Raw genomic sequence first — 16,034 nt, 5'->3', positions numbered from 1 at the left:
AATGAAGGAATACTTTCTAATTCAGATCAAACTTGCGCGATAGCTACGCTCAGACTGAACAGTCTAAACAACTGTTGCGTCACACCTAAACCCGCCTCAAAACCAACGCTGATTGGTCGGTCGTTTGGCGAACAGCTCCAAATTTTCTCTATCCCAAGATGCCAGACTGATCTGCGAGTGGAAAACTGGAGCTCGCGAGATCAGGACGGTCTCACGAGGCTAGCAACATACATCCAGCATTGAAATTTGCGTTTCTTCTTAAACCTTTTACACTCCTAGTGGAGCACTCTGTAGATCATGCACAATGGTCCTCCGTCTGACCTGGCTTTGAAAGCGTCGCTAGTTGCTACAGTACATGATGGAGGAATGGGGCTGTTGAACATCTGTAACTAAAATGTCCCTTTTGCTGCTTTGTGTTTAAAATACAGCAGTGACTCAACTTCCTGACATGATTAAAGTGTTACTCCTTGGCTGTTCTGAACACTGTGTGTCTGGTAAAGCTTTGCTGTAAAAAAAAATCCTTTGTGAACAGGAAAACGGTTGAACAGTCAAAGAAAAGTGTGACAAAAAAAAATACTCAAACTACATCTAAACGTAATACATTTTTATTTAAAATATGTCTCTTATCACAAACTGGCACTGCAAAGCAGCAAAAATTATAGTTGAAAATAGTCAAACCTACCAAATTTGTGTAATAATGCAATTATGTCATATCATTTATTAACAAAGTGGTTATCACTTCAAAAGGGTAACAACATGATACTGACTTTAATAATGTAACAACTTAATAGGAATGTGCTAACTTAAAGGTGCCCTGCCACACAAAACCGTTTTTACTTGTATTTTTGAAATATGATAGGTCCATATGTGTTTGTTATGTCGTGAATGTGAAAATAAACTGCTATCTTCTTTGTCAGCTCTAGCCACTGAAAAGAAATAAGTGGAGAAATCAGGCCAATTACAAAAGCTGGTCAGTTTGACGTGGTGTTGCCTGAGCTCATTACTATTCATGAGCTCGCCCAGTTGCGCTGGGTAAAGGATGCTGATAGCCAGGCTCTCATTGGCTAGCTGTTAGCCAATCAGAGTCAAGCAGCTTAGCTTGTTGAATATTAATGAGAACTGGCACAAATCGAGCTGAGTCTTCCTGCAGGCTTTCTATACCACGCTAGAATGGCTTGAAACAAGGTAACCAAGGCATTTTTCCCACAAAAAATGTTACAGAGTCCATAGTAGAACTTCAGACATTACCACAAAGTAATGGAATATGTGTGGCAGGGCACCTTTAAATTGTTAGATAACTAATATGTTTAATCTGTTAAAGATACAGTAAGTAGCAGTAGTGAAGTAGTAGTACATGGTTAAATGTCATTTGCTTTTACCAGTGTATCGCCGTGTGTACTTCGTCCACAGCAATCCCACCAATCGGTCCCAACAACGTCCCAGTTAGAGAGGAAATGCCGTAAACATATTCTTTGTAAATCTTTACAATCATTCCCAGAAAGAACCAAGCAGGCCTGACTTGTTGCACGATCCAAATGTTCTTCAAAACTTGACATTTTCAGCGTGTAGCATGCTAGCTCGAAGTTTGTTGTTTCCCAAAGAGAGCGGAGTTTGAGACCAGAACAATGACCAGTTAATGCAACAGTTCGATAATTTTTATATTACACTGCAGCCAGATATTTGGTAGTTGTTCCGCAAGCTAAAGATTTCTTTTGTTAGATAAGGACAAAAACAATATCCACTCACCTGTCCATTGATGGAGGTCACAGAACTACAGTAGACTAGATTGTGCACATGTATAACATGAACTTTATAAGGACCAATAGAGACTGAACAGCTTGACAAGATATGTGCTTGTGAAACGTTTCGATTATGTAGTGGAGATAGTAATTGATTTGTGTTCATAAATGAATAAAATGTTTGATTACTTGATACCAGGGTTTTTTTGTTTTTTTTTTGCATGAGATACTTTGCATTAGGAGACATAAGAACATGTAAGTGCAACTCCTAGAATCAGCTTACCATCACTATGTGTTGTTCATGAATTAGGTCAATGTAAACTGTAAACTACATTGTGGAAACACTGTGGAATTGGGGTTGTCAACCTCTTCTGTTCTGCTGTTATAAAAAATAAAATAAAAACTCCTTGCATTTGAACATTTCTGTCTACTTCTGCTAATGGAGATAGTAATGGAAAGATATTTTGGACATTTAAAAGAAAATTGAGTAGGACAACACACTTGTAGACAGAGAGGCAGAGATGTAAACTTTACCCACTCCTAATTCCTGGATCAAAAAATTGACCTGGCAGCCTATGAGTATGATTATAGGCTTAATAGATGCGATGTGAGAAGTAAACTCAGTAAACTCAAGGTCTTCAAATGTTTGTAAATTGCAAATGTTGAGTGTTGCAGTTAACATGTATGGCACTTTAGGCTACATCTCACAAACTATTTTGCTTGTGATGAATAATTCTGCTCTATAGCGTGATAAGTTATAACTTATAAGAATAAATTGATATTAAAATCAACCAAAATGTTCATGTGTCAGTGCACATAACCTCGCTAAAAAAAATAGTTAATTGAATTGGAAGTCTGGTTTAGCCATTTAATCACCTACATCTCTGCCTGCATGTGATGGGAGCATGGATGGATTATATTGACTGATTGTGTATTGATTAATTGTCAATAAACAAAACAACTGTGCCAGTTATATTCGTTAATATACTTCCAACTGCCCAAAACTAGGTGCAGGTTGCCCTCTAGTGGTTGAACATGGACAACGCATTTCATTTGGAATCTGATTCTGAAGACTGAATGAAGAATCCGCACTCCCAACGTTATCCTGCCAGAGAGCGGCGGTTCGTCTACGGAAATGGGTGTGGACTAGTAATTATTAGTTTGTTTGTTTAGATAAATTACATTTAAAATAACGCGGGGACTGTTAAAGCTGTGAACAAGTGACTACAAAGGACAACAATACACAACAAACCGCAGTGCTCCAGACTGAGTGGAGCCAGCAACTTGTGAGACGTTACAGAGCCGCAGCACGACCACCGTAAGAATTGCAACTTCGTACACTGAAGCATCAATAACGTGTTTAAATAGACCAGTACTCATGTTCATTTCGTTTAGAGGTACAGTTTCTAATTTTATGTGTGACGCCTATGAGCGTAATAATCTAGCTATAACTGCCAAAGGTGGAAAAAGTTTGTTCACTAGGAACATTCCCTTATCTCTGCGCGAGGAAAGCGAATTCATGTTTCAAATAGTTAGCCATTGATGGTACTGATTTTGTAAAAAAACACAAAAGAGCTATTATAGCTTATGTTATGGTAGTACGTTTTAGGCCGTAAGAACCGAATTCTCCTCAGCGGTAACACGAAAGCGAGCACTAGTTTGTCAGTAAAGCGGAGTGATATGCACTCCGCCTCCCAGTCTAGCTACTTGTGTCCAGGATCTGGAGGACATGGCACGGGGAGACGGAGGGAAGAAACTGTGGAAAACGAGAGAAATATTTGAGAGAGTAGGAACTACACCCTAAACGTAAAAAAGAAAACGTATTGCCATGGCTTGTGTGCATTGTTAAAAGGTATGTGACTAAGCTGTTATTGAATTTTGTTTCATTAAAAGAGTGGAAGTGAACTCCAGTAAGCTAGCTACATCAGCAGGGTACGCTGGGCAGAGGCTCGCCACTTTCCCCTCGGAGGGCTGGGCTAACAGCTAGCATAGCTTAGCTAGTTTTGAGAAGTTAAAAAAGTTTCTGGAATGGAGGAAGAGGAGGAAGAAGGGTGAAGTAACTTTTGCCTACCGTTAAGAGGTAAAACTCTAGCTCATAAAGTCACATTTAAAGAGAAAACGACGTCCTGAAACATTATACTCTCAAACTAGATAACGCTAGGGATAAATTATTTGTCATGAGGTGCCTGACTGTAAATTTAAGCTAAACAAATTGTGTTCTGTTAACGTTTGCTAAGCTAGTTAGCAACTTCTCGAGGTTACTTACATTAGCTTGCTACATACCAGGGAAAGCTAATACTACTAAAATAAGGTGTTATATTATGACTGTGCGTATTTCTGTGGTAGAGTTCAATTAGAGCGGTGCTAAAAGCTATTTTTACTACTGTATGGGGATTTGTGTAACGCTAACGTTCGATTTTTCTGAATCTCATTTCTCTCTTTCTCTGGGTGGGGGGTGCTTACCGTAACTGAATGGTCTCCCATATTGTCTGTTCCCTGTACTTCAGACTTGTCAAGCATTGAAGGCAGATCGCACACAGTAGAGCAAAGTATTGTTCTTGAGTTTTTCAATGTTACGTCTTGTTAAAGCGAGAGTGACGGCATTACTTATTAGTTTAACGTTAACTCGGAAGAGACCATCAGACTGTGATAATCAACCACTTACACAGGCCAATATAACAGCGATTTCGGATGATTTTTGTTGTTTACCACTTCCAGTTTGCTTCTTTTCCAATTTGTATAGTTTCCAAAACTGTCTCCAGACATGTTACTTCAGTTAAAAGTATCCAGTGCCTCTAGTCTAACTGTTAAACTAAAACTATATGAACATTGTGCATGGGGAAATAGAAAAAAAACAATGCCGTTCTTTTGGACGATAGTCGTATACCGTGATTTAACATTGTGTTTCAATATACAAAATACTGTATGTAGGTCGAAGTCTTTGTTGTAAATGTACATCATCCATGTGCTGAGGAATTCTGAAGAGGAACCACTGATGCTTTTTGTAAGATCACAAACCATCTTTAAGCATGGTTACAGTTAATTTAGGCAATAATCAGTAAAGCAGGGGGTTCTGTTCTTCCCCCCCACCCCCCCCCCCCCCCAACCACCTTTCAAAATGCGGCTTTGAGAAAAATATGTTTGGTCAAGATCGATTTGATTTTCAGCCTTTTTGATGTCATTGGAAGTGAAAACACAAAGAGCTATCGGTGCGCACTGTTATCAGTTTGTAGAGATGATCTTTTGTAGAGCTTTATCTGAAGGGTTAGTCATTCAGATGCAAATCAGCTCAGCCCATTCGGGCAAGTTATATCTCGACATGTCCATCAAATAATTTGTTTCTGCTCGTTTCAGGGAGATTGGACATGTCCTTATGTTGAAATCTACAATTTGGCATTTATTGATCACTTTTTACAGTGTACTGGTGATAAATCACTGCCGATCCAGTCTAATAGAGTCCTGGCTACATCCTCTGACTGATCAGGCTATGTGGAAACAGCTGCTGGTGACTGTCAGAAAAAAAACGTATAGACTGATCACTTGTGTGTATGCCTCGCTACGTGTTCTACTTTAGGAGGTTTCCCTCTGCTTTCATGTAGAACATGTAGAACAATAAGTAGTGGAAGTGGGTGCAGTGCTGATGGACAGCTGTGTGCTGGAAGGGAGGTATCGGGGCAGAGATGGGATGAGGGAGGAAGCAGCTCTTTGCTTTGTGGTCACATCCTTTTTGGCTAGGTTTCACAAGCCCCCAAACAGCTGCTGCTGCTGCATGCTACATGTGTTAGAACTGTCTTCGGGCTGGGGCTGCATGACATACGCAGAAGTGTCAGATATCACAGCATTTCATTAGTGTAGTTGTGTGTCAAGATGGTTTCAAGCACTCAGTATCTCTACATTAGTAGGTGGAAACAGTAGTTTGTTGGGGCAATCATCAGAGACATCCTGAAGCAATACTACATTAATTTTTAAAGTGGTGATTCAGTATCATGTTTTTTTTTTTTTTTTTTTTGACTCATGGTTGTGCAATGCCAAAATGGCTGATAACAGTAAGTAAAGGGAGCTTTATGTATTTATTTATTTCTAATTTAAATTGAATTTAAGGTCAGAAGAGTGTTTCTCATTGGGTTTTCATATTTATGACAGTCTGCAAGTTGTACATGTGACACTTTTTCAGAGAATTGCATCATCCAAGTTTCAGCAAAGTCTCTTTATGGAAATGATGTGTCAGATCAAAAAGGGGACAAAGGGCTTTTTAATCATCCTGTTTGTCACATGCTGTGCTGAGGTTCATTTAAAATTTGGATGAAATGTATTTTGATTGTGATATTGGAATATTTGCTTATTTATCTAAATACGTAATGCCAAACAAAGTTAAGTGTTTTGCTAATCTTTACATCTGCTTCCTTTTATGTTTTGCAGAAGGCTGGTGGAGTAGAACACTGAGCACTGTGCACCAGTTGGAGAGGAGCTGGGAGTTGTTGTTGTTGAGAAGCAGTGTCTTCCTTATTTTTTAGCCTGTCATCTTGCACCGGTGAGACCTGCTGCAGCTTGTCCGTTTGACAGAGGTCCTGATCTCCGCTCCTGCAGCCTGCACCCCCTCCCTCCATCAGTGGTGGTGACCCTACTCCGGACCGCTTGCTGCAGGGCCCTTCCTGAGCAGCAGCAGCTGCGTCCTGCTTGCTGACTCCCCTCCCTCCCCTGCTTCCTGTCCTTGGTCAGACAAGGCTAAAGCCTCCTCTCCTCTCCCCAACCCCACCCCTCATCTCTGTTGGCCTCTCATACTTTCACACACACACACACACACACACACATATACACACTCACTCACATTCACACACCTAAGTGGTTTCTCTTGTTGACCACGCGTTCCAACACAGTTTTTTAAGGCTACTAACGCTAATTGGAGGTTCTCAGCAGGGGACTTTTGGACCCCCTGGATTGTGCAGCCACCACAGAAGCCCTCCCTTTTACGCTACACTGCAGCATCCAGCATGACCTCCATGTCCAGTCTCTTCTCCTTCACAAGCCCAGCAGTCAAACGCCTGCTCGGCTGGAAGCAGGGAGACGAGGAGGAGAAATGGGCAGAAAAGGCAGTGGATGCGCTCGTGAAAAAGCTGAAGAAGAAGAAAGGTGCCATGGAGGACCTGGAGAAAGCTCTGAGCTGCCCCGGGCAGCCTAGCAAGTGTGTAACCATTCCAAGATCACTGGATGGCCGGCTACAGGTTTCCCACAGGAAAGGTCTGCCTCATGTAATCTACTGCAGAGTGTGGCGCTGGCCAGACCTCCAGTCCCACCACGAGCTCAAGCCCCTGGAGGTGTGCGAGTACCCGTTTGGCTCCAAACAGAAGGAGGTCTGCATCAACCCATATCACTACAAGCGAGTGGAGAGTCCCGGTACGTACCCGCGCTTTCTCCAAATAAGCTAATCAAAGTATATGGACTTGCCTTCAGGTTATTTTTTCGATACTCAAAGCTTAATGTTTAACACTTTTTCCAATCGAAATAAATTACTTTTAAATTATCTCTAGATATTTAACAAAGACATTCTTATGACTTAGATGTGTAATTTTTAATGGCGTGGCAAGTGGTCCCATTCACATTGCCTTTCCAAATTTGTATAAGGGTGTTCAATAAGGCACAGTCATCACCAAATCTGTTAATTTGTAATGTACAATATGAAACAGGATTAGACCAGTGTGGGGCTGTGCACATCCCGTAGCTAGATCTCTGAGTAAACTGTGGAGCTGGTAAACAAATCCACAGAGGTCAGGAGGCTGTCATCTCACAGGCCTGTTCCACCCGCCCCCTCCATTTCACAGAAAATCAATATCACTAGCTCTTTAGGAGTCTTATTAGATTATATGCCTCAGGCACTCCAGATAGGGTGTGGCATCAGAGAGAGGCTTACTAAATGCATAAACCGCTCCAGACTAAACTCCCAGCACTTTCTTATCCCTATCCCTTCTCTCCGTCTCTCTCTCTTTCTGTCACTCAATCACACACCACATCACATAGAGTCACGGATGACCCTGAGGGGACAGCCTTTCTGATATAAGGATGGTTTGGGATTGCCAGCTCTTTATTGACCAGTTCAAGGATATGGACGACATGTCGGTCAGGAAAGACTGCACGTCATATCATTTAAAGCAAAGCTCACTGGGTAGTTTGGCACAGTTGTTGACAAAGTTGAAAATGAAAACAAATGTGGATGACCTCTGTGGTTATATCTTTACCAAGGTCTGTTGGTGTTTGGCAGTGTTCCGTAAATTATGTTATTCTGTTTCAAGACATGGGTTGGGATTGTACAGTATGTGTATTTTTTTGTTTTACGAAACTAAGAACTGCTACTGATATTGGCTGTATAAAGTATAAAGAAATTATATTTAGGATATTATAAAGCGGTGGTTGTTTTTGCAATTTTCTGACTTGGTATAGGTCAAATGGTGAATCAAGAAAATATTTAGTAGTTACAGCTACTTTTCCAAGAGCATGCCCATCAAGGGCTTGTCTTTCCAACACTCGCCGCATTTCCTTTATTAGTAATGGAAATTATACATTATTAACAAGGAAACGTGTTTAAGTACAACAAAAGCCCTACTTCATATAGGTTTTCTGGTTAAAGCCATACCAGACACCATAATGATCCATTTGTTTTCTTGATGATAAGAAAATACCTTTCTGTCTGTGTGTTTCATTAATTTTCAACTCTTAACTAATTTTCCTCCCCTGACTCCTTTTTTCTACCATCCAGTGCTCCCTCCTGTCCTGGTACCTCGGCACAGCGAGTTCAACCCACAGCACAGTTTGCTGGTACAGTTCCGAAACCTCACCCACAATGAGCCGCACATGCCCCTGAACGCCACCTTTCCAGAGTCATTTCAGCAGCCGCACAGCGGTGGCGGAAGCAGCAGTGGCGTTGGAGGAGGTGGAGGCGGTTCTTTTCCCATCTCTCCCAACTCTCCGTATCCCCCTTCTCCAGCCAGCAGTGGTACTTATCCAAACTCTCCTGCCAGCTCGGGGCCCTCCAGTCCATTCCAGCTCCCAGGTACGCCAGATATACTCATGTGCCTGACCCTGGGAAGATGCCAAACTATTGTTTTTTTGGATTGCTGTCAAGTAGCCAACAAGAGGCTAACTGTTAAAAAAACATTAGCCTCTGATGAGTTTCTGTTTTTTAAGTTGTGTAATGTAAGAAGGAAAATCAAGTGTTTATAATTAAGTGAGAATACACTTTTTTTTTCTTTTTTTTCTTTTTTTTTAAATAAGAGATGCAGGTAAATCCATTTGTAAAATGCATATCATTTACAAAACTCCCAATCCACGGACATTGTGGGTGCAGTACATTGAAGCATTGACATAATGAATTGTTTACTACTGTATGTCCTAAAATTCCATCTTTATAATTACTAATGGTCTAAACCCATGCATGATACACTTCATCACTAAGCAATAAAACAATGTTTTAACAGAACTCTAACCAGGTCACATTATTATATTCATCCAAATCGAGCTACGCCCCTAAATGAGAACAAAGGAAATGCCAGCTAAGCAGTGTCCAATAGAGCCAGGGCTGCTGTCAAGGCACTAACTCAGTGGGCCAGGCAACCTTTCTGTCTCGTTGTTACGGACTGGAGACATATGAGATACTTCTAACATGAGGAAATATCATTCCTTTCGGTCGTGTTCAATAGTCTTGATAGAAATACTTTGACTATTTTGTGTGTGTGTGTGTGTGTGTGTGTTGTGTGTGTGACTAGGGCTCTATTCTGCTCCCATCCAGATCTGCTGACACATCCGGTGGCTGCAGGCAGTCAGGCAGAAAAAGTTTTTCATGGCATTTTAGGATTTGAGCTTTATTATGCTGAAAAGCCCTGATGGCATTTGTCTTCGTTCACAAGCATCTTAATCATCGACATTTCCTCACTGCCATCTAAGAGGGGTTTACTGCATTGTTGTTTTCCCTGTGTGCCTCAATATGGGCTTGGAAAGCTCATATTGCATCTCTGTCGGGAATCGGTTAGCATGTGGCTTAGCAAGTGAGGAATATGTGAAATTTGACACCATTTCCGGGTACAGATCCTGTCATGATTGTCTGAGTCTAGGTGTGTGTGTGTGTGTTTGCCAGCAGCAACAACTGGTCTCATCCTCACTAACTGCTCTCTTAATGTCTCAGCTGACACCCCACCCCCAGCCTACATGCCCCCTGATGAGCAGCTGGGCCAGGAGAGCCAGTCCATGGAAACAAGCAGCAGCCTGGTGCCACCAAACATGGCCAGAGGAGGTGAGGAGTGCACACATTTAGAGTGACAATCAACCTGCTAGGGACTGCAGACTGCATGACACACCAACCCAATAATCGGCCGTCTGGCGAGGTCGGCGACTCGAGTCTGTTTGACGTGTTCCGTGCCGTCGTCCGTCAGAGGGGCCGTCTGCCTTCATTTTGGCTGACCTGGCTTGCTGAGTCGGAGGGCGGGCAGTCGGACTCAATGACTAATCTGATTGGTGGAGTGCTAATAGTGGTCTATTTCTCACTTAAAATGTTTTCAGTGAACTATTTTCGTAAAATACGAAATCGTATTTCGAACAAGCCGCCATTATCGGTCAGCTGGAGAAGCCAGACCCACATGACGCGTTCACCATTTCCGGTTTTAATTATTTATTTATTTTTTATCACGTCTCGCGCACGCGCAGAACGTACGCTCAAGTCAGCGTCGCTTCGGTGTGTTCCAAGGCACTTATTAGACCTCGGCGAGCCGACTGATCAGCCCGACTGCCTTTTCTGCCGACGGTCAGCCGTCAGGTTGGTGTGTCAGGGCCTTTAGACTGCATGGCTAAATCTGGCACATTTTCATTTTGGACTCCGTGCTCATGTAGATTAATGTGCGTTGTTCCTTTTTTCAAATAAAGAAATCGGATCAAATTTAGAGTGACAATAGCACTACACTAATAATACCAGCAGGACCAAACTGAGGACAAAATACCAATCCTGATATACAGTTTGAAACAGCTTATGGAAGTCCAAGATTCTGCACAGCAGTTTACAGTATACTTAAAGGCGCTGTACTTGATATCTAGAACATTAATATAGCCGTAAACAAATATTTGCTATATCTTTACATGGTGGAGTAATGGCATCCTGAGCTTCTCTGTTCTGATTGTCCGGCCGCGGGTGCATCTTGGTGCCAGAGCATGTGATCGGTAAGAATTTTCGCTTGTCGCTCAAAGAGCTGTTCGTTCCCTCTGCTCGGCCACTCAGTGCCATTTTGCTCAATATCGCTCCACACTCGACTCATGTTTCACCCCGCTTCACTCAAATCGCTCACCCCTCGCTCCAAAAAAGGTTGGATTTATTAGATGAACAGCATCCTCCATGCTGCCAGTGCCCAGAGCTCCGCCAGCAGTAAGTCCTCCGGATGACAGGCACCGGTGGCTTGGAGGGAGGGTGGGTGGCGTTCATCTGCGTGTACTGCCTGCGCTGCAGTAACACAAAGACGGGCTCTTGCATGCCTCAAACTTGAGCTTTGTGTGAATGAAATTGGAGTTTCTGCTCTGCACTCCATCCAGTCACGCACAGACGGCCGTGACAAAGCAATGGCATTTGACGAGTTGGGAAACAGAAGGGTGAGAGCCGTGTGGAGGCAATCCTAGACACACTTTTTTTCTGAATATTGAGTACAGCCCCTTTTGATGCACAATTTGTCTACTCAGGAAAGTTGATGTAAAAATATTCCCCTCCATCTCGACATACGTGTTGGTGCAACTGAATGCACTTACCTGACAGGGGCGGATTTTCAGTGGACTGTCCTATTTTGTTTTTCTTGTGCTCTGTGGTGGCATTCACGCTGCACCACTGCAGTGGTCTAATTAAGAATAATGCGGGAGTTACATTTTAATGCTGCTGTCTGAAAGTGCTCATATTATGCTTTTTGGCTTTTTCCCCTTTCCTTTATTGTGTTATATATCTTTTTTGTGCACATTATAGGTGTACAAAGTGAAAAAGCCCAAAGTCCACCCCAAAGGGACTTACCATCTCCAACAGAAAACACTGTTCACAAACTGCTCCAAACAGCTCTATTGTAGTCCAGCCTTTACTTCAGAGACAAACGTGGTCACTTTGTAACACACGTTATAATGCTCGCCTAGCTGCTAGCGTAGCACGCCCTCATACTCTGCTTCTGACTGGCTAGTAGTCCTTACCTAGCTACTGTCAGGGCACGCCCTCATACTCTGCTTCTGACTGGCTAGTAGTCCTTACCTAGCTACTGAGCATGTGCGACTCCCAACAAAGATGGAACAGAAGTGAGAGGTCTCACTCTGTAGCTAAAACAGAGAGCTTAACACACAGGATGTTTTTTTTTGAAAATTAAACCATGTAAACCTATTCTGGTACAACCTCTAAATACAATTATGAACCTAATATTCTTATGGAATCTTGTATTTGTATAGTATCTGAGGAGAGAGTGCAGTGCCCTGTGCAGTTGAGCTAAATAACAATAACTACTAAAGTCAAAATACAAATTGAAAAGCTTGTACAATATGGTTTAGGGATGTGATTATGTTTTAATTAAATTATCTTTCCACTGTATGAAATACTTTCCATAACAATTAGTGTTAACCCTTAGAGAACGGACCTCCTGCCGGCAGCTGGGGAGGGCGTTTACATGATCCTGTTTTTGATATAAAATAAAAACCATAACAGCTAGAGCATTTATTTTTTTTGCAGCAGAAAGCTAAGGCTTCTGTCTTTTGCGTCATTAGGTGTTACGCTCGTGACGACGTTATTACGTTACGTGACATTCGGTCCAAAGCGGGCTGATAACTAGCGGTGGGGATGTAGTATTTCCAAGGGGGTAAGCTTCTCCTCGGACCGCGTAGCTCCTATGGCGCCATTTTGATGCTACCAAGCCATCACCTCCCGTTAGCATCCCATTGACTGCCATTCATTTTGGCGCCACTTTGACAGCGAATAACTTTACATCTGAAGCGTTTAAAGACTCTATTTGTCCATTGTTTATTTCTAAAGAAACACAACAATGTATAAACGGATCCATTACCTTGTATCTCACGTTATGGCTCCGTAGCAGACGTTTTTATAACAATAGGCTAACGATTGTGTCATAACCACGCGACTTACTGTCGCATAGTAGAGGAATTACCGCATTAACTAGCATTTTAGTGATCAATAATTAGCCTATGTTATCTCCTTACATATACCTACGCTCTCCGTCTCTGCAAGATTTGGAATGATTGAGATTTCTCTTGGCACAGCTACCAGAAGACTTCCAACTTTCAGACAGGTTGCTCACGTCACATTTACATCGTCTCTCTCAGTTGGAGGCTGCGCAGTAACGCTCAGCCATCACCAGAAAAGTGCTTCTAATATCCTTCACTGGTCTCCGTCCAGAGCAACAGGATCTGTTGGTCCATTCTATATATGTCGATGAGTATTTCCCCGTGATGGCCGCAGGAGATTGTTTTCATGATCCTGTACAAAACAATCTAAAATAAAAACCCTAGAGCATTCATTCTTTTTGCAGCACAAAGTTAGGGCCTCTGTCTTTCGCGTCATTACATTGGGCAGTGTGTTTAGATGAACGTTGTTGGCTTCCCTCCATGGCACCAGCACATGGAGCTCAGAGCAACCGAGGTCTGCCGAGATCCACCTGGAGCTGATACTCCCATGCTGCCTAAATTAATTCTGTGTAACTAAAACTGTATTGCTTTGTACCATACATCTTAATCAATTCCTTATACCTTCTAGAACAGTTTTGTGGTTTTCTCAGACATTTGTCACATTTTTGTAAATTTGTTGCTTTTTCTGACATTTTTGTACGCTTTCTATTGACATAAAGCCCTACGAAAGTCATCAAAAGAGTTCCTTAGCCATCATAGAATTTAGCAAATCAAGCAAAACTGATAACAACAACCTGTTTCACAGCCTGAATATGGAAACTCTCTGCTTCTGGGGGAATTTCTGAGTCTCAGAATCGTCCAATCTGCCATATTTTTCTTTGAATGTCAGGTAATTGCAGTTTAAAAAACACTTTCCTGTGTTTTTGGTTTGGTGCAAAACTAGGCGGGCCAAAATTTATTGTAGACCCAAATTGACATACGGGCCAGATCTAAATCTGCAAGGGACCGGATTTGGCCCGCGGCCTTGAGTTGTGTGTGTGTGTGTGTGTGTGTGTGTGTGATGATGTCAGCTAAGTTTATGACCCGCCTGTTTTTATCTGACCTGTTGTGCAATTTCCCAGATGTGCAACCAGTGGAGTACGAGGAGCCAAGCCACTGGTGCTCTATTGTCTACTATGAACTTAACAATCGAGTAGGCGAGGCCTACCACGCCTCGTCAACCAGCGTCCTGGTGGATGGCTTCACTGACCCTTCAAACAACAAGAACCGCTTCTGCCTCGGACTGCTGTCCAACGTCAACCGCAACTCCACGATCGAGAACACCCGCAGACACATCGGCAAAGGTACGCCTGACCGTCGCACGCAGCGGCGCCGGAAGGTTGATCACGTGTACATGTTGTTCTTGCAGAGCTGTGGTTTGAATGTCCTGACCATCAGTTGTCTGTCTCTGTTAACCAGGAGTGCACCTGTACTATGTGGGAGGGGAGGTATACGCAGAGTGCCTCAGTGACACCAGCATTTTTGTCCAGAGCCGAAACTGTAATTACCACCACGGCTTCCACCCCACCACGGTCTGCAAGATCCCCAGTGGATGTAGCCTCAAGATTTTTAACAACCAGGAGTTTGCCCAGCTGCTGGCCCAGTCAGTCAACCATGGCTTTGAGGCCGTCTATGAGCTTACCAAGATGTGCACCATTAGGATGAGCTTTGTCAAGGTAAGGCCTTCATGCACTAAGTAGAAGATACATACATGTCTCATCCTTTTCTTTTAACAAGAGGCGAACGTCATAATCCGTGTTATTACATTTTATTCTGCCAACTTGCAGGGCTGGGGAGCCGAGTATCACCGACAGGACGTCACCAGCACCCCCTGCTGGATCGAGGTGCACCTGCATGGGCCCCTCCAGTGGCTGGACAAGGTGCTAACACAAATGGGTTCACCTCTCAACCCAATCTCCTCTGTGTCCTAATGATGGACTTGGGTGGGAGGTTGGGAGACTTTTTTTTTTTATTTTATTTTTTTTATTTTACTTTTTCTTTCTCCCCCCTCTGTGATTTATAATTTAAGGTGGTCTTAATGGCTGAACTGTTTACACTTAACTTTGGGAAGGGATATTGACTCTGGCTGGAAATTCAACAACAGCCGGAATGAGTTGTTGAAAAAACGTTATAAGCAGATACCTGGAGAAAGAGAGGAATAAGTAATGCCCAAGGGGCAGTACTGACATGGACACACTACTGCTTGACAATGCTACAACACCTGCAAGAAAAGAGGGCTCCATTGTCAAGCTTGAATCTGTCAAATGTTAAGTTTTTATTGTTTTCTCAAATGTTTTTATTCCTCTGTATGTGTAGTTTTTAATGTAGCAGAACTGTTTCACTATTCTGCCTTATGTCCGACAGACGAATTGGAATTTTACTGACCACTTCACGTCAGATATTTACAATTAAGATATAGACACGATTATGTTTACCATTAGACTCCGATATAACAAATGCTTTCTTTTTATAGTTTCTACTGCTAGAAATGAACACTGAGCTACTGCCTTTTCAGAAGGTTATGTATGCCCACCTGATTTTGTTATGGGAGATCAATCACTGAACAAGTTTAACATGCCATAAGCTAACAACATTGTGAATGTTACACCTATTGCAATAGAAGTAGTCATTTATGATATAATCAGACAATGGACATCATCATTATTGATTCTTGTTTGTACTCTCGAGTTCAAGTAAGAGTGACTGTATTTTCCATACTCACTGTATTAACAATATTGTGCACTCATGGATTTTTGTGGAGGCATATTACATTTTGGCGTGGGTACCAAGGCATTATGTTGATAAATAATTTACTTAATTAGCTCAATGAAATAAACAGGTTATTTGGTAACAATGGTTGTTAATTTTTTTTCTGTCTATTCTAGTAATACTTGGCAAGATGCAAAGGGAAATGCATCGTAATGTTCATGAACAGTGTGGAAATGTGTTGAATCAGGATGGATAAAATGTCGCCATGGCAAACCCAAAAAGCACCACAGCAAACAAGGACAGTGAATTTTAGTGACTGGAAAATATGAAGCCTACAGCTCATTTCTTTTTGCTGTAAAGCTACTACAGCGGCTTACAATAATAGTGTTATGGTATTGAAATACAATTAATGAA

The 16,034-nt window shown here is 42.2% G+C and overlaps 1 protein-coding gene across 3 annotated transcripts; it reads left to right on the top strand.

Annotated features, from left to right (window-relative positions):
- The first annotated feature begins 2,819 nt into the window (after positions 1-2,819).
- On the top strand, positions 2,820-15,765 carry smad5 (SMAD family member 5). 3 transcript variants are annotated; one of them, XM_078261142.1, is made up of 7 exons: positions 2,820-3,057; positions 6,159-7,133; positions 8,491-8,784; positions 9,913-10,020; positions 13,994-14,215; positions 14,331-14,587; positions 14,699-15,765. In XM_078261142.1, exons 2-7 carry the CDS (start codon positions 6,731-6,733, stop codon positions 14,840-14,842), a joined length of 1,428 nt encoding a protein of 475 aa, XP_078117268.1. In that variant the 5' UTR covers positions 2,820-3,057; positions 6,159-6,730; the 3' UTR covers positions 14,843-15,765. The 3 variants fall into 3 exon arrangements, with proteins under 3 accessions (XP_078117268.1, XP_078117267.1, XP_078117269.1); XM_078261141.1 differs by lacking the exon at positions 2,820-3,057 and adding an exon at positions 3,438-3,591; XM_078261143.1 differs by lacking the exon at positions 2,820-3,057 and adding an exon at positions 3,660-3,819.
- The last annotated feature ends 269 nt before the right edge of the window (positions 15,766-16,034 follow it).

The sequence above is a fragment of the Sander vitreus genome, chromosome 10 (genome assembly GCF_031162955.1).
Source record: "Sander vitreus isolate 19-12246 chromosome 10, sanVit1, whole genome shotgun sequence".
In the NCBI taxonomy this organism is placed as follows: domain Eukaryota; kingdom Metazoa; phylum Chordata; class Actinopteri; order Perciformes; family Percidae; genus Sander; species Sander vitreus.
Note: the sequence above shows the minus strand (reverse complement) of the source record. Positions and strands in the feature narration are given on the sequence as shown.

Excerpts from the sequence above, each read along its gene's own strand:
- smad5 (XM_078261142.1), top strand. The coding sequence starts at position 6,731 with ATGACCTCCATGTCCAGTCTCTTCTCCTTCACAAGCCCAGCAGTCAAA. Across the intron at positions 10,021-13,993 it reads ACCAAACATGGCCAGAGGAG|ATGTGCAACCAGTGGAGTAC; the intron begins GTGAGGAGTGCA and ends GCAATTTCCCAG. Across the intron at positions 14,588-14,698 it reads TTAGGATGAGCTTTGTCAAG|GGCTGGGGAGCCGAGTATCA; the intron begins GTAAGGCCTTCA and ends GCCAACTTGCAG.